At 35.9% G+C, this 18,956-nt stretch overlaps 1 protein-coding gene across 2 annotated transcripts in view; it reads right to left on the bottom strand.

Annotated features, from left to right (window-relative positions):
• Positions 1 to 18,956, bottom strand: part of CRISPLD1 (cysteine rich secretory protein LCCL domain containing 1) — a 43,978-nt gene that overhangs the window by 16,044 nt on the left and 8,978 nt on the right. Inside the window, exons 3-4 of one of the 2 annotated variants that reach the window (XM_061171461.1) lie at positions 1,263 to 1,381; positions 780 to 912 (exon numbers count right to left, since the gene is read on the bottom strand). In XM_061171461.1, the coding sequence (XP_061027444.1) occupies positions 780 to 912; positions 1,263 to 1,381 (252 nt within the window). Of the gene's footprint in view, positions 1 to 779; positions 913 to 1,262; positions 1,382 to 18,956 lie in introns of those variants that run through there. The other variant, XM_061171462.1, reaches the window with a different exon arrangement.

Here is an 18,956-nt window from a genome sequence, read left to right as displayed (position 1 = left end):
AATTCAAATGTTACATCCTCACAAACCTAAATGCCGTATTAATTTTTCTGTGAAGAAACTTACCTACCAAATGAACAGAATTTCTCATCTTAAAGCAGAAAGTACTGGAGCAAAAGTTTAGGTGTTCAAATTTCTTATACAATGTGACATTTTCACTGTGCCACTGGCTATCAGGGAGTCCAATACTGATCTTAATCTTGTCCCATGCAAAGGCATACAGAACCATTTGCTTTATAGTCACTAATAATCAGTCATAGAAATTCTAGAAACTCAGATCTGTAGTGAGCTTTATCTAGTGAAATCTGCCATTTGTTGTTTGATTTAGAAGTTTTAGAACATGTCCAATACCCAATCCAAACACTGAAAATTAAAAAAAAAGATAAATGCTGCACACATGTGAATATTGAACGTCATGGTACATAAAACCATATTTTTACTTTTTGAAAATAAAAAAATTGACATCTGAATTTGAAGATGGTAAATTTCTTCCCATTTGTATTTATTGGGGTCATGTTAAAGTATTTTATATGTAAAATCATTGAAATAATATTTTTAAGGAAATGTCTGTACTTTTTTCTGATAATTATTCTTATTGTTTATAAAAATTTATAAGCTTGTTCTACATAAATCAATATTAATATATTTTTAATAACCATACTAAATGACATAAGGAAGGCAAATGTTCAGTATCCTAAGTTCTCCCACAAAAAAAAAAAAAACTTTGTTAGTTTACATGAACTCAAATTAAACGAATGAAGTGTAATATACCCAAAACATACCTGTGTATAATGAGTACATACAGGACCAGAACATCTGAATGGACAATACGGGTTGCATTCATGTTCATATGGGTAGCTAAAGTCTCTGACTTCATCATACCATGCTTGTACATGAAATGTTGGGGGCCTATATCTATTTGAAAGAAAATAACCACAAAGATCAAGTAAGGCTGGAGAAAATATAAAACCAAATATTACCAAAAAGATTGATGAAGTTTGGTAGAGAGGCAGTTTTGTGTAACTTATTAATATTAAATACTTTTGCACTTTACATCACTAATATATCAATTACTTGAAACAAAAATAAGCTTAAAATACTACTGATCATTCTGGTATGATATTTATTTTTTCTTATTTGTCTTGGTGTGACTGCTTGTTTTCCTTTTAGCCACTAAGCCTTTGAAAACTTACAATGATGAATTAGTAAGTATTTCATTTCAAGCTCTTATGTTTTCAGAAACAAGAAGTTGTATTTTAAGCTACCTTCCCCAATGTGCTCCCAAATTCTGTCCAATTGATGGAAGCATGCTTGCAGGTCCATGTTCCCACAAACAATTTTCAGCCCAGGATTCTGCAGATCTTTCCAGTTCTACATCCCATGTCTACAATTCAAAACAAAAACAAAATACAGACACGAACAGATAATGTATATATAGAGTTTGGATATTTCTTTAGAATACAGTGTTACTCAGTTCTTATGTTTTCTCCCTTCTTTGCAAAGTCAGCATCTTAGTCTGGGTTCTCTCCATCTCACATATAGATTTTTGCACTAGCCTCCTAATTAATCTCCTTTCATCCACCTCTCATCCCTCCGATCTGCTCTACAAGTGTTTAGAATTGCCTAAGTGGACACAAATACGCTTAAGTGATTCCTCTAACCGCATCCAACAAATCTCTGTACACTGTTCCCTGTCATAAAACATGTTATTCCTTGCTTTTGCTGGCATCGTTTCCTCTGCCTAAGACATCCTTCTCCCAATTATTTGTCAGACAGGCTCTAACTCTTACTTCACAATCCAGCTTTATGTAATACATTCTTGACACATTTTCAATTCTCTTAGAAGTAAGCTATTCCCTACTTTGGGCTCTTAAAGCTTTGTTATGCTCCTTTGTTTAGCAGCTATTACACAGCAGTGTTAGTATTCGTCTATATGTCTCTTTCATGGGACTGTGAGTTGCTTGGGGGCAGTCATTTAACTCACGCTGGTATCTTCCGCCTATTATCTGTGTCTGCCATATGGCAAGGTGGTTAATAAACATTTGCTCAATACATGAATGGTTAATGAATCTGTATCCTATAAAATATAAATGCATTTTTGTGTACAAAATTCAATAATATTAATTCATATTTTAAAAATAATTTATAAAGCAATATTTAAAATTATAAAATTACTACTGAAATAATTTCATATGTCCTGGGTTTAATATTCAATTTGCTAATTTGAAAATCAGGCAGTATAGTGAGTGTGGTGGTAAAAACAAAGAGTTGGATAGAACTGGACTCAATATTGGCACAATTACAGGATTCTGGGCATGATAAGAGGGTAGAAAAATAGTCCTGGAACTAGAAAATGAGGACACAACCTAAGGTGACAGCAGTGAGACTGGAGAAAAGCAGACAGTCTGAAATAATGTTTAGGAATTTAAATTCGTAGAAGTTGATGGATGACTGAAGGTAGGTGGTGAGGGGAAAAAAAAAAAAAAGGGTGAAGACTGATGAGGTTACCAAACTGTGAGAAAGAAAAACAGAAAGAGAAATAGATTGTTGTAATAGAAGTGTATGTCTAGGGCTTCCCTGGTGGCGCAGTGGTTAAGAATCTGCCTGCCAATGCAGGAGACAGGGGTTCAAGCCCTGGTCTGGGAAGATCCCACATGCTGCGGAGCAACTAAGCCTGTGCGCTACAACTACCGAGCCTGCGTGCCACAACTACTGAAGCCCGCGCACCTAGAGCCCGTGCTCTGCAACAAGAGAAGCCCGTGCACCACAACAAAGAGTAGCCCCCACTCACCGCAACTAGAGAAAGCCTGCGTGCAGCAACAAAGACCCAACGCAGCCAAAAATAAAAATAAATAAATTTATAAGAAAAAAAAAAAAAAAGAAGTGTATGTCTATTCACTTCAATGCATATTTCAAGGGTGATGTGTGAGGTGTCTGTGATCCATGCAGTATATATGTCAAGTAGAAAGTGGAAATAGATGACTGGGGTTCTGGGGAAAGAAATACACTCTGAAGATATGGATTTTGAAGTCATTCACTTAGAGATGAATTTCTTCAGGAAGATGATACAGAATGAGAAAAGAAATGACAAGAAAATTCTAGGGTTATCAAAATTGAAGGGGAGAAAAAAACAATGAGTTAGTAAGATGAACTAGGGAAAATGGAATCAGAAAGGTTAAGGGAAAACTGAAAGAGGATTAAATTATAAAAGTAACAGGACAAGAGATTCCAGGAGAAGAGAGTGGGCAATTAAGGTCAAATGTTACAGAGAAGTCAAGGAAGATGAGGTCTGCTAGGTACTAATTCATTATTAAGAGCAATTTAAGATCTGTCTGAGGCAGAAAATCACAGCACAGAAGGTTAATAAGTGACTGGAAAGAGAAAGTGGAGAAGGCAAGTGGGAGTTACTTTGTCAATACTTTAGAGAGGAAGAAGAAAGATGGGCAGAAGCCAAAAAAGATTTGATGCCAGGCTCTAGAGAGAATTTTACTTTCTTTGATTTTTAAAGGATGGAAGAAACCTAATCACGACTATAGGCCAAATGGACAAGACACTAGAAAGAAGCACCAAAAAAAAAAAGTATGTGCGGGGAAGGGAAGTTGCTTCACTCTTCATATAATCTTTTTATATTAAACATTCCTCCTCATTCACTTGTGGATCTGAAATACATAAAATCATGCTTTCAAAGCCAAAAAGTAAAATGTATACAAAATTAGGGTAAGTATATTTTTGTTATAGTGCATCTTTATTATCTAGCAAAAACACACACAAAAAAGTATATTTACATGCCACTAAAAAATTAACAGCAGCAAAAGTATCTGGTTTTCATAAAAACTTGAATTTCACTTTGAATTAATATCAAATGTTCAAGATGACTGATTCTGTGATACAGACATCAATAAGTATTTATCAAGTAAGCACTTTATTCGCCAAATACAAGCATACTATTAATTAAATTCATTACTTAAGTTAGACCTAATTTTTATAATTACATATTATGTAATATGCAAAGGCATAATTCAACTTGCTGTCATTATATCCCCAGACAAATTAGGTAAGAAACAAAGAATTTGGCTGAAGTCCCAGAAAATGAGTAAGATGCTGATTTCCTTTTGTTTTCAGAAGGTTGGAGAGATGGTCATCTCTCAAAAGCAAACATGTTCCCAAGTAGAGTTCCCTGGAAAGTAAGTTGTCCTTAAGAGACAATCAAATTTTTGTTTTCAATCTTGGAAATCAGGTTCTCATATAATACTTTAGTCATAAGCATAGTGAAACTATACTTATCCATAGGTTTCTAATCTAGCAACATAGTAATTTCATAGTCAAAGAGCAGCCGGGAACCAGAAGAAAAATGTAAACATTCCTAGATGGAAAAAAAAAAAAAAAAAGCCTTGAAACCACTGGGATGGTTTTAAAACACTCTTCCCACAAAGGGTGGAGTTGAATTCCCTCCCCTTCACTTCAATTTAAGCTAGATAGTGATTCCCTTCCAACAAACAGAATGGCGCTGTGAGACTTCCCAAGCTAGGTTAGGAAATACAGACTCTATCTGATTCTTTCTCTTTTAAAGACACACATCTTAAAAGACCTGAGTCAACAAATTAGGAGTTCAGTTACCCTAAATAGTTAGCTGAAAAAAATAAGATGGAGAGATCACACAGAGGCAGACAGAGATGTAAGAGGAGTTCCCACTGTTTGAGTTTTCCTAGCCCAGTCACGAGATCTGTGAGTTTGCATGTCCAGGTCACTGCAAACAAGTGAGAAACCCAGAGCAAGAAACCCCACCAAGGGAGTCCTTAAGACCCTTATTCAAGGTCAATTTAGTCTTGTTTTACACACAATTCTACAACCTTAGATGTCAGTTTTTCTTACGAAATTGAAGATGGATCCTTTTTAGAGAAGATATACAACTATTTCCAAATTCACAAATATTGTATTTCCAAAGTTTGTTTATATATCTGTTGTGTAGAAACTGGAAAAAAAATCTAAGACATATCATTCAAATGCTTTAAGCTATGTTTTCTTATTTGTAAAATGTGTCAGTTGAGATAGAAGATAACTCAGGTCCCTCTGAGTTATCAATTGTTGAGTATATATTATGGATAAGTTGTTTTACAGCATAACTTGTCTTCCATTTAATCCATTAAAAATGGGGGGTGGAGCATATCAAATTAACTATGATAATATTAAAATAGGGACATACATTATTTTAATATAAGAACTGAGGCAGAGGGCATGCAACTAAAATTTGCTATCAATATTTAATAAATATTAGTTAGTGACAATTTTAAAAGTAATTATTTGAAAAATCTAATCAAGCATTGGTGTTTAGGGCAAGTTCAATAATACAAATCAAGGACATTCTTTTTAAACAAATCACTGAAAATATAGCTGTCCTGTAAGTAATACTATCATTTAACATGACAACAGCATGGAATGTATATTTTTATGCTACAACATAATATTTCAGGTTTTAAGACTGGCAATAATTCATACCCATCCCATTTAAATGCAGGTTACTCTCTATACATTTCTATTTAAATTCTAGATTGCAAATTAAGTCAAGATGGCCTAACCGGCTTCATTTTTTCTCTCTGAACTATTCACCCAGGACTAATTTAAAGCCAAGCCACACTTAAAATTACCATTTCTTTATAGAATGGGTACTTGAGGTGTGCAGAAATAAAAACCACTCTATTTTCCATCTACATAAGTAAGCTGTTCCTTCTGAGAACATAGTAAAGTCTTTAACTTAAGTTTTATTACTAAAAGAAACATTTAGGATACTATTAACATACTTTGTCTCCAGTGACATTTTTCAACCAGTTCACCATAATGGCTCTATCATTTCCTGTGTGTGTGTACATAAGAAACCTTAAACCTTGACAAAGGACTTTCAAAAGTAAACCTAGAAACATATAGTAGTTTTAGCACTAAAATACTGTTTGTAAAAATCAAAAATTATGCAGCTAGACATGTACAGAAAATTCCATTGACTGCTATCGTTTGTGAAATATGGTGGGCATACACAATTCATATTCCTATCAGAATACTTGTTATCCTATTATAATAACAGTCAATGACAGATGCAAATCACTCAGGATTGTAGTTTTTAATAGAGTTAATATTGCTAGCTTACCAGAAGTTGTATCCCTATACATTAGGCAAAAACAGTCATTAGTAATATGACTCTTTCTCTTTGATATTGAGAATAGCTGCTCTCTTAAAAAGGATTAAGTATTTTCAAATATATTTTTTGACTATTGTAAATTTATAGCTCTTTCCAGATTTACATAATTTTAAAATTCATGTCCTGGAAATCACTGACTCTTTATAGCGTCAAAATTATTATTGTAGTATATTAAACAAGAGTCGAAAGCCAATGTTAATTAGTCACTATGAATTTGTCTGAAGACCATTTTCTTAAAACTGAGGCTTCAAAAATATTAGTATAAAAAAAAAAAAATTAGTATAAAAAACTAAAGTGAACAGTAGACTATTTTTCAAATAAAAGTCAAACATTAATCTGAACTTTTTAATTAATTATTATTTTAGATTGCATTAAAGCACATGAAGTAAAGTTTTGTGATATTATCTGCCTGATGCAAATTTGTGTAATTAGACTCTTCATACATAAATCCTCAAAGATCAGAGGTAGGGATGGAGATAATGGAAATCCCTTTATCCACAAAGGTATTGATAAGCACTTCTTGGTGAAGGTATCATGATAATTAGTCTACCAAAGGAAATACGCTAGGTGACACTGAAGCTGTGAAGTAGTTTATTTTATATAGTTAGGTTCAGCAATGAAAAAATATATGAGTAAACAAAGAAATTTTAACAGGAAATTGACTGGCATGATCTGATACCTTTAAATGCACAGAGAAATAATCTCCTGACTGGAAACTCTCACATAATTTAATAACTGTTCAGTGTCATTCTAAGCAGGGAGAAATAGGATTGCAAGATTTTCTACCATTCTCTAGAAATAATGTTTTAATTCATTATAACTTTTTGCAGAATTGATACAGCTTTACTGGATTTCCAAGATAAATGCAAAAAAAAAAAATAAGGTCTTTGACTATCTTACTATTAGGTATCTTAATTAAATGGCAATTAACACCAGTCCATGACACAATTTGCCATTTAATATGGACTTTAAAAATATGCATTGCTCTCTGGCAAAGTAATAACATCAAAGCACAGTGGTGTTGAAAATGCAGTTACGCTGGAAATCCAGATCTAGGCTGAAAGCTCTGGTCTTACCTTCCTACTAAAAATGATAAATAACAATGAAATTATTTTTAAAAACTATATAAGCATTTGCAATAAAATTTGAAAATGAATTCTACAAAGATTGTCTTTTTAGACATATACATCTGCATACAGAAAACCACCCTCATGTCTCTAAGCCTACCTCAGTTCTGAGCAGTCACTGGCTGTCAGAAGTAATGATACCATTCCAGCTTTCCATACATTGAAAATACCTTTGAGTATTGAAAATACTCTTTCCTTAGGGCTATGTCTTCTAGACATATGCAAGCAAGGTCATTAATGATAAGTGTTTCCTTCCTTTTTTTATATAGACAGAGATAAAACTAAGCTTGCACTTGTTCCAATTATTCAAACTAAGGTTAATTAAAATACATGATACACCCTGGAAGAGTCTTCTTTCCCATTTAAATTGTATACTTTCAAATTTACCGCTTTGATTATGTCAAGTTTGGCTTCTGTTTCCTTGTCTCTGACATTAGTAAGCTGGAGTAAGTCTCTTCAATTCCTTTTAGCTTTAAAATTCTATTATTTTGTACTTATAGTCTCTTCTAGAGTGCCCCGTATTGCTTGTAGAATCCCATAAAAACTTTCAAACATAAAATAATATTTCTGATGACAATAGAGGCTATTTCTTAGCTAAGAAGAAAAAGTTGATTTGTGATTTTCAAGACTGCAAAGCCAAGAAGGTTTCAAATCTTCTAATTATGAGCCTAGAGGAGAACTGTTTCCGAATCACCTCTATTGGAGAAAGTTTTAATATGGTCCAAAACAGAGAAATACAACTGAAAACCTTCCATAAAACTTCCCAGTAAAACTTCAACATAATTGAATACAACAAGAAGATATTCTCAGTAAAAAGTTCAAAATGGGTCTCTCTTCGGCTTAGTCCTGAAAACCCAATGGTAAAATCTTTGAAATAAGGCACAGACTTCCACACGTAATTTTTCTACACAGCTAAAAGGAACACCAGGATTTTTCAACCAGCTCATGAATATAGAAGCAGTTGAAGAAAATCAAAGACATATAGAGCTATCTCTTTCTAAACACCACCTTTAAAAGATAATTCTTGTCCTGTCATACCTTCTGGAAAAACAGGTTTGTAAATATCCATCATATGTCACAACATAAATCCCTCCCAAATCACTGTTGTTTTCCTACTTAAACCAGAAAGTGCAATCCCAAAATCTTATGGAACAAACTGTCAGTGTTATCCTCTCAATAGCAATAACTTGATCTCCAGGAAAGAATTTTTCTATGGAAGTAACACATTTGACGGTTCACAAAACTTCAGATTCAAATTCCAAAAATAATGCCTCATTATAAAATCTTAGCCACCTTCTTTTCTCCCCGATGGTGGAATTATCAGAACTATAACAAAGAAATAGACATCAATGAAATCAATTAATCAATCATTCAATCTACGCTGAAAGAGTGTATGAGGTTTCTGTGACAAAGTCATCTGGTATAAAAAGCACTATGGAAAACAGTAGTAGTGCATTCCGTACAACTCAGAAATTACCTCAGGTGTTTAACTTCTGTGCTTCACCTGCTTTGAAAAGACTGTAGTTACAGGGAAAATGCACGAGGCTCAGATTTCAAAGGGAACACCTGTGTTTCAGGACATAGAGGCTTTGCCAGGTACTGAGAAAGTAGCAGCATTACCTCAGGGCAATGCACATATTACGGTCTCCTGGAAACTACAGAGATGCGAGGCAGATGCGCAGAGTTTTACTTAAAATCTACTTCAAAACAAAGCCTTAAAAGTCTTAAAAAGAGATAATTTAGGGAATTGCCACTTCCTTTTACTAAAATTAAAATAATTTTTGGAACGGAAATTTAATGTGTGGATAAACTGACAAGATCATTTTAATTAAACCCATTGTTTCAATACTATACAGATAGACCGAATGCATGGTGTAGGGCAGATTGTCTTTGCGAGGCAGCCTAGACATTAATTCAACAAAATCCTTACATTTCTATAGAATATCTGCTGATTCATCTCTCATCTCCCTGCCAAGGCCCTCTCAAGTCTGGCTATAACTTACCTACCTCACTTACAACCCACCCCTCAACATGGGTCCTCTACTGCTGGCTCTCTGAAACGTTAAAGTGCCGGTAAATCATCAGGAGATCTGATTCTGACTTGGTAGGTCAGGAGAGAAATCAAAGTTATGACATTTCTAACACTGGTGCCCGAACCATACACTGAATACTTCAAGAAGCAAGGTTCTAGTACCTGTCTGTTCATACTTCTCGGCCATTGAATCCATCAGAAATTTTCCCCTACAGGACTGTTCTTTCTTTCCTCCCCTCCTTAGTTACTTAAACTTTATCCTTTCACAATCACTCTCCTCTTGGAAGTCATTCCAACCACAATACATACTCCATTTATCTCACCCTTCTCTGAACCTTCTTAAACATATAATTTACCAATTACTGTATGTTCTCCTAGATCTGTTTCTACTACTTTCGGTCTTAATTCTCAAACTAGAATTTTAAATCAAAAACTGTCTCATACTTTTTCTGTGTTTTCCTAATGTCACCTAATATACTTGGCATATAATATGTTGCCAATATGTTCTCATCAATTATCTCTAGCCTCAGCTGGCCTGGCCTGGGCAATAACTTGGATCAGAGATATAGGAACCTAAATTCCCTGCATCAAACATACATGTGTGATATAAACTCGGGTGAAAGGGTGTTCATGATGTACCTAGGCTAAACAAAAGGTAATTCTTGAAAAGTTGAACTCGGATTATTTTTGTAAAGGTCATATATATCTATCTTTGTATTGACTTTGTGATAAATTCAACACTATAATGCTTTCATTATTTTTGTTGTCATTTAGGAGAGAAGTAGTTAATCTTCAAGACTATATTCTGAATGTTTAAGGAGACCTCAAAGGAGACTTGAGAAAGTACAGTACCAACTATCAGTTATTTAAGTCTTCATCTACAAATATTGAGCCAATTTATAAAAATGAGGATCTATGTTTTAGTTTATTTATAGCTCATAAATTTAGATAGATATAATGATTAATCTAAAAGTCAAGCCTAAAATATGCATGCTAGGAAAGATAAACTTTCATAATAAATCACTCTGCATGCATTAGCTCATATATTTAAATAGCAAAATGAAAGTAACAAGTTTTGCAAGTAAATAAAATATTAATTGCTTTTATTTATTGTACTTGGGCATGTCTTTTTAACTTTCAAAAAGAAAAAAGAGATGGGTTTAACGAATGAAAACTTCTTTCTGGAAAAATTAGTAAAAGATAAAGTTTATGGACACATAGAAACCGAAACCTAAAATTTAACACCATTACTTCAACTTAAACCAAAGGCTAATATAAGAAACATTTAAATGCATATGTTTACATACTTTTAATGAAACTGCTATAGTAAGTTGCTCATTGTTCCTATATTGGGAATTCTGTGTTAAGTTTTCACTAATAATTCCTGCTTCAAGAACGATAAATTATTATGCTTCCAAACAGTCATTGAGAGCTATGTAAACCATATGGTCTCCTGTTTTCCTTGGCTGCTAGGAAACTCAAAGCTGGTTTAGTAACCATAGCATGCTCAATCAGATCGTTAGGTGTCCCTTAGGAACTTGCCTATACATTTGTCTTCAACAACTAAACAATGACTAAGAAGATGATGTAAAAAAATACGGTTTACCAAAGTCTTTATTTGAAAATCTGAGAAAGAATATTGTGTTAAATATTCTTCATTTTTTCCCACATAGTCACTCTCAGCCACTTGCTGCCATACTCTATGTTCCAAAAGGCTCAACTCTACATCCTGAGTTACTTCAGGCTCTCTTGGCTCCTGGGTTCTAGTTGAATTTGGCCAGTAGAAGACACGGACAGGAAGTCAGAGGGTGAGAGGTGACTTTAAGTATGTATTACCCCCTCTTCAACTCCACTCATCCCCTGAGTACTCTGCCTCACAATGATGGCGCCTGTGTCCTTTCATACAGCCCTACTACCAGGCTCTGGGTCCTCACCAGGCTGTGGTACCACCATTCATGCCTGGGTGTCCCCCATCCTTGTGGCTCGCCTAAGCCCTGCCCACAACTCTGCATACAGAGCCTTCATTAATTTTTTCCTGTTAAATCCTTGTTATTGTGGCATTTGTTTTCCTAATGAGAAATAATATCTGAGAATAAAAACATCTCATAGAACGTGTATTAGTAAGCTGCCTAACATATTACCTGATACCTAATATATCTTAATAAATGTTCTCTTATTCCTCTGTTCCCCTAAGAATCTGCTTCATTTGCTGTGATTCACATCGCCTTTTTATGGCGCATTGTTAATATTCACGAGACTAAGGAAGAAATTTAAATCCCAAATTTTGAATGATTAAAAAAAGATAATCACTGCCACCTAAATTTCCACTGAAAAAGTAAATTTCTTAGAATTCAAATTTAACACACTGTTAGTTATAAAACTAAGTTTAGAGTAAGTTATGCCTAGCTTTGCTTTGAATCTATTGACAATCAACTCTATAAGTCAGGACCTTTGTTCACATTAAATTTCCAGGATGATATTTCCACTGAAGCCTCCAAGTAAGTACCTGTGTAGTTTAGGTTTAGTTTAGTGTACATACACACACACACACACACACAGAGGAATAGTTTAAAAAGTGTTAATAAAATCAAAGATTGGAAATCCTTTGTAATAACTGTATAACTTAAAAAAGTCAAACTAATACCAAATTATGTCAAATAAAATGCTTCTTCATAGGTATGCAGAGAAGGAAAACGTATAGGGCTCTGTTGCTCAAGTTTGCCATGAGTCACACTTGATAGAGCAAGATTATTTTCATCTTTTCATCTGTTCTCACAGATCATGACTGCCATGCCCTCTCCTTTGAATCAACTGTACCCATATTCTCATATCAACATCTTATCAGTTAAGGTTCTCATCATCCAATGCCCTCAACCACGGTCCCTACCACACGTTGACTATAACGTCTTCCAAACACTATTTCAAAATGTACCTCTTCTAAGAAGACTTTCCTGGTTACTGCTTTATTATGAAATACTTTTAGATTTACATACAGTTTAAAATATATTCATTTGTACTTCTTATCACACTCTGATTTACATTTTGAAAACAGTTCTCCAGCAAAAGCCATGGCATTCTGATCATTGTATCTCCTGGAAGACTTTATCCCTACTTGCTGAAGGGTCTGGCCATCCCCACTTCATGAGACAGAGGTGTCCATAACCCAGTATAACTCTGAAAAGTCACTAAAATCCAATGTTAATTTAGCCACTTGTCATACTTATTAGAATGATTTTACCCTAACCAAAAAGCTAATGTACTTAAAAATAAAACATAAACACTTTGAAATGAATGCTTTTGCAACTTTCTAATAGTATTTTCTTGTCAAAACAAATCAAATCCTCTTTCATTCTGCCCATTTTAGAATCACTGTTGAAAATCCAATCATCTTTTTATTTTTTCATTCATTCATTCCATTTTTTCCCTTTCAACTAGCATAAACTGAGCTTAGAGCATGTGTCAGCCTCTCAGCTGGGGAAATGCAAAAATTACGAAATCACAGTTCCTTCCCACAAAGGAAAGTAAGGCTAGAGAAAGAGACAAGGATGTAAATAACAGAGGCAAAGGCAGGTAGGAAACGCTGTGGAAGCTAGGGAACTGGGGTGAAGTGCACCTAACTCCGTACAGGAGGGTTTAGACAAAAGCAGATTAGTCTTTAGAGGTGAGTCTTGAAGGAAGAGGAGAAATTCACTAGAGAGAAAACGAGATGCACATAAGTCATTCTAACATCTGCAAAAGCAACAGGGCTTGGCAAGATCCCTACAGCATAAAAAAATCCAAGGTATATGGAATAACGGTATAGATGTTCCTGTGAAATAGCACTGCTTTTTATTTGTTTAGATGTATTCACTATGTTCACGGAATTCAGTTAACAAAGCTCTTCTCTCGGCCCTTTCTTTCTAGACAGGAGTTCTGATGCTCTTATTCCATCTTCACTCAAAAGCCTCCCCTCACCGCCCCCTCCCTTTTTATCTCTTTGGTTTCCTGCCTCTGGACAACATCTGATCTCACTGTAGCTTCTTTTGAGCATATCAGTCAATCTTTCAGTATTTCAGATTTGGATTTGCCATGTCTTGAGCAAACATAAGATATAGTTTTATATTTTATTCCCCTGTTTAGATGGTTACTTTGTACTGTTTGAGTTGTAACAATAACACAAAGGGGAGAGTTATAAAGAGTAACTGCCATGCTCATTCTTGCGTCTTATCTAATAGCTCATTATCTGATCTAGCTGACCCTTCCCAGCCCCACACTGCCACCCCCGTTCTTGCTCACTTTGGAATTCTACTTCCTTCTCACTCATATGGCCTTTAGAGTCTATCTTGTCACTGACTGCACTTCACTTTCCGCCATCCTGCAGAACTGTGCCATCAACTAAATTTGACATTTCATTTTCTACCCCTCCTCCAAGCAGATTTAAACATTGGGTCTTGGGGACTCTTACTGTTCAAGCTTCCTTATCTTTTTGGTTTCTAAGCACTTCATGAAAGGGAGTGAAAAGGAGTTTCTATTTTCCTGCACTAATAGTTAGAGTTGCTACCTTATAAAAAGAAGGTGAATGTGAGAGTTGCGATGAAAAAGAAAGAATCTGGATCCTAGAGTCAACTTTTAATGTCTTAATTTAGACCTCGCTTTCTCCAGAGAGCCTAAAGCTTTCTACTCAAAGTTCCATTCCCAGACAGCGGCTGCCTCATCACCTGGGAGCTTGTTAGGAATGCAGAATATTGGGGCCCACCCAGACCTACTGAATCAAAATCTGTATGTTAACAAGGTTCCAGGGAATTCATATGCACAGTAAAGTTTGAGTGGCACTAGACTAAAGCACCCCTTATTTCTATTCCCCAAATCATACCTAGCTGCTTTCCCATGAAAAACACTTGCTACTCAATTTCCTGATGTTTGACTTCAAATTTTTCTTTGATTAAAAAGAAAATATAAAGCATGTATAGACTATTAAACAGATTGTATCCATATTCACATATTGCCTTTAGGTTAATGAGCTTCTAATAGAGAAAATCTGTTGCCTTTTTCCCAATAAGTTATATCTAAGCAGTTGACTTAATTGCACCTCATTGATTCTGTTAACTAGTTAAAAGAAAAAAAGAAAAGTAAGCTTCACTGGATCATAGTTCCAGGTTCTTACATTTGGTGAGTTTAATAACCCACTAATCCTAGTCACATATTTGGGTCATTCCCATAATTTAATTTTTAGAGTTCCCATACAACTATGTGTATTTAACCTCACTCTGCAATTTGAACCTCAAACACATTATTTGATCTATACCTGTATCTGTACTTGATCTGTATTACGTAATATCTGAATACTTAAAAAAATCAACCGCCCTCCCCCCACCCGGGCTAACATGCCTTTAATCTCTTTCACATCTCCAGGAGCTGCCTAGTCAAATGTCTTCAGAGGTCAAGCAAGTGACACCACATGATGTGGCTGGAAAGAGTGGGGTGACCTACGGCAAACCAGAGAAATCATTACTTTAAATCTTCCTGCTTTTTGGAAATACTTTACTACTACATACTCTAGTAATACATACTCTAATAAACCTCTTCCCTATCTATTAGATTTTGTAACTTAAAGCATGGTGAACCAAATGAACTTAAAGTACTTCAAAACATCTCATACATCTGACTCCACAGAGATCTTTAGATAGTAACTCCAAAATTACCATTTCATAATATCCTATCCTCACACCCCTCCATTCCTGCCTTCTCAATCTGAAAATTCTTTTTCCCTTAAATACACCAAACGATCTGCTTGTGTACCTACAACCTCAGCCTTTCCTGTCAAAATAAATGAACTGACTTTGGAGTTATATTTTCTCCCTTCCATGTCAAGTGCTTTCTCAACTTGTGCATTTCCATCAACTTAACAAGCATGTTCTTTAAAGAACAAAACCAAGAGCGTTGCCATATACCCGCGTAGCGCGAGCTAGTTCCATTTCTCAGATCTTCACAGCAACGGTATCTTGAGGAGTTACTTAGTTCCTTCTCAACTTCCCCACCTTTCGTTCTCTTCTTCCCACTTCAGTAAGACTTCGGGCCATACTCCACCCCTGAAATGACTCTTATCAAAGTCACCGACAGCCTCCGTGTCCACAAAACCATTGCTGGCTTTTCTTCCTCTTACTCCGCTCCTCAGCAGTATGGAAGCTGTTGAACTCTCTTCTCCTGGCTTCTGGGACACCAGTGTAGCCTGTCTTTTCCCCCAACCTCACTGACCACTTGTTCTCAGCTTCCTTTGCTAGCTTCTCCTTTCTGCTAAACCTCCATTTGTTGCTGGGCCAGGGCTCAATTCAAGGCATTCAACCTCCGTCCATAAACATCTTCTCCTCAGATGGTTTTGTTCAGTCAGTTAAGATGGTCCCTAATAGCATCTACATGATTTCCACATTTTTATCTCAAGTCCCACCTCTCCATTGACCATTAAACTCAACTGAGGATGACATGGCATCGCAAAATAAGCTTGGCCAAAAAGAAACGCCTGATTTCATTGCCACCTTCTCCTTTCTGTTTCTCCTCCTGTCTCAATGAATGCTTCAACTATCCACCAACGTGCTTGAGTAAAAATCTAAGACCATTCCTCCTTATCCTTCACCCTTCACATTAAAGCTATCAAAAAACCATCAGCAATACCATCTAAACATACCCTGAAACTACCCACTTCTCTCCATCTTTACCACTATCACCCTGGTCTCAGTCACTATCATCTCTCACTCAGAAGATACCAGTGGCTTCCTAACTATCTCTCTGCTTTCAGCTGTGACCCTCCTGCAGCTCACTCTCCATAACATAGAGTAATTTTATGAAACCGGAAATATGACCGGGTCAATCCCTTGCCAAGAATTTTCCAATGACTTTCCGTTTCACTCGAAATAAAATCCAAATTTCTCTTCACCAATGACCCAAAAGGAATTCTGGCCCCTGCTTATATGTCTACTTCATTTTCTAACACTTTCCTCATTACAAAATAAAATTCAGCCACCCTAGCCTTCGTTGTGGTCCCTGAAGACTCCTACCTCATTCCTGACTTAAAGACCTTTTGCCCAGTATTCCTTCTGCTTAGATCTCTGTAGCTTTGTTTAGCTGACTCCTTCTCGTAATTCAGCTCTCAGCTCAAAAGCCACTAACTCAGAAGAGGTCTTCCGCAACTGTTGAACATGTTAGCTCCACCTTTATCATTCTCTATCATCTCACTTTGCTTATTTTCATTAGCTTGTTGAACCTTTTATACACTAATGTATGCTTCAGCATCAAAAAACAGTGCCTGGCACAAAAATGCTCAATCAGTAGTTGTTGAATTAAATGATTTTTTAATCACAAATTTATCAATGAGAATAACAAATTGTTTTAATCAATTATAAATGCCTTTCTGTAACTTCTTGAAATTATGAAGACAACAAATACTTAGAAAAATAAGGAAAGGGTTATTAAGCATACTTACTGTAATACCTTCACCAGACAAGTCATTACCACTTGAATTTTCACATTTTCTTCCAATGAACTAAATGTTTTATGTTATATATATATATATGTATGTATATATAAAATACATAATAACATATAAAACTAGCATAGATTTATGCGAGTTTCATAAACTTTAATTCAATTAGTAAAAATCATCAAAAATACGAGAATTTAAATTTTAAATCATGTACAATTACGTGGTTGTATAAATTCCTAAAAGAAGTATGTGCGAGAACAAAGCTGAACAATAGCAAAGAATGTTCTTGAACTAAATGTCACTCTTAATTGTCATTATAAATGATTATAAATGACCACGTTTGCTTTTAATGAAGGCATTCGGTAAAGGTAACTACAAAAACAATTAAGCAAAGAAACTGCATTTTCCTACTGAAAATAATTATAAGTTTGGGACATGTTCCCTAACTAAACTACCTCTTTTAAAACTAAGTTAAAACTTTTGGTTAGAAGAGAGTTAAGGCTGCAGATCCCACCTGGCCCATAGGAGATGGTTCATGTTTGATGAATGAGTGGGTGAACAAGCTTGTTCATTTCTCCCATCCATTCTTCCTTGAACCATCCTAGGACCACTATCATGCCACCCAAACTGTTTTATCAGACCTCCAGTGTGACCTCCATATCTCAAAATTCAAGGGTCCTCATTTTACTTGATCTTCATAAGCAACATTTAACAGAGTTGATAATCCTTTCTGCCTTTCTTCCTTTGGCTTTCAGGACATCTTGCTTCCTTGGTCTTCTTCCTAGTCCTCAATTCCCTTTGCTGCTCCTCCCCCCCTTCCCTACCTCTACACTGTAAAGTATGTCGAGGGCTCACTTTTTGAACATTTCTTTCTTCTGTACTCATTCCCTTGATGATCTCATCTCTTCTACTGGCTTTAAATACCATCTAAATTCTGATGAATCCTAACTGTATGGTCCAGATTAGACTACATATATCTAATTGCATACATGACAAATTCACTTGGATATTTAAGGGAAATCTTAAATTTAATCTATCCAAAATTGAGCTCCAGCTTTCTCTACCAAAAGCTGGTCTATCCACATTCTTCCCTATCTTAAAAAATGGTAACTCCAATACTTCCAGTTCCTCAGGCAAAATCTGTACAGCCACACCCCACATCCAAAATCGTTCTGTGTTACCTCCAAGATGGAATAAAATCCCAACGACATACTCCATGATGGTGCAACTAGTACTTAATGAACAGGAACTGGGCCACTGTCCTGTTCTGCTTAAGTTCTCACCTTCTCTTGTTTTTAGGGGGAGTGGGAGAATAGACTGGAGGTGGGGGCAGACCACGTGGAGAAACAGCAAGCACCTTTATCCTGGGAAGCAAGGAGGCAGAGTTTGCTTCCACCTCCTCTGATCTCTTGGAATCGGGTTGGCAAAATGGGTATCAGTAACCTGCTGATTTCTAGAATCTCTGTAACCACTCTGAAGTCAATACAAGTTGAAAGTTCCCCATCGATATTTAAACCAGAACGGAAACTGCCACCAGTTTTCAAAAACCGCAGCCAGGGCTTGGGTGGATTTAGACCTTGCACCAGATGCAGTAACTCCCAGCCTATTGGCTGCCTGGCTGGCCAAGTCAATTGCACTAGTCTTGCAACAAGACTTCCTTGAATTTATCAATATTGATGTCATGACTACAAAGGAGTTTCAGAGTGGATTCACACCATGCCACTTCTCTTCACCTTCAAGGCTACCATCCCACGCCTAGCCACCATCAATTGCTGGAATGATTATTGCAATAGCCTTGAATCCCTGCCCACACCATTGCCCCACCTCCCACCACTTTAAAGTCTGTTCTCAACAAACCAAATCGATTCTGAGTAAGTATAAGTAAGATCATGATATTCCTCTGTTCAAATGGCTCAAATGGCTTTTCACTCAGACTCAGGGTGAGTCTTTAAAATGACTACAATGACGTGCATCTGTTCTCCTCAAATAAAGCTCTGACCTCATTTTCTGCATTACTTCCACACTCACTCTGTGTCAGCCACATGGGCCCCCTTGCTGAGTTGGGATATGAGGATCTTTACACCTATTCCAGGAAAGGAAGAATGTTTGTTATGTTTACTGCTGGGTCCTAGACAGTGCCTGGCATTTGATAAA

Source organism: Eubalaena glacialis, chromosome 17 (assembly GCF_028564815.1).
Source record: "Eubalaena glacialis isolate mEubGla1 chromosome 17, mEubGla1.1.hap2.+ XY, whole genome shotgun sequence".
Classification (NCBI taxonomy): domain Eukaryota; kingdom Metazoa; phylum Chordata; class Mammalia; order Artiodactyla; family Balaenidae; genus Eubalaena; species Eubalaena glacialis.
The sequence above is the reverse complement of the archived record's forward strand: the minus strand, read 5'-3'. Positions and strand labels throughout refer to the sequence as shown.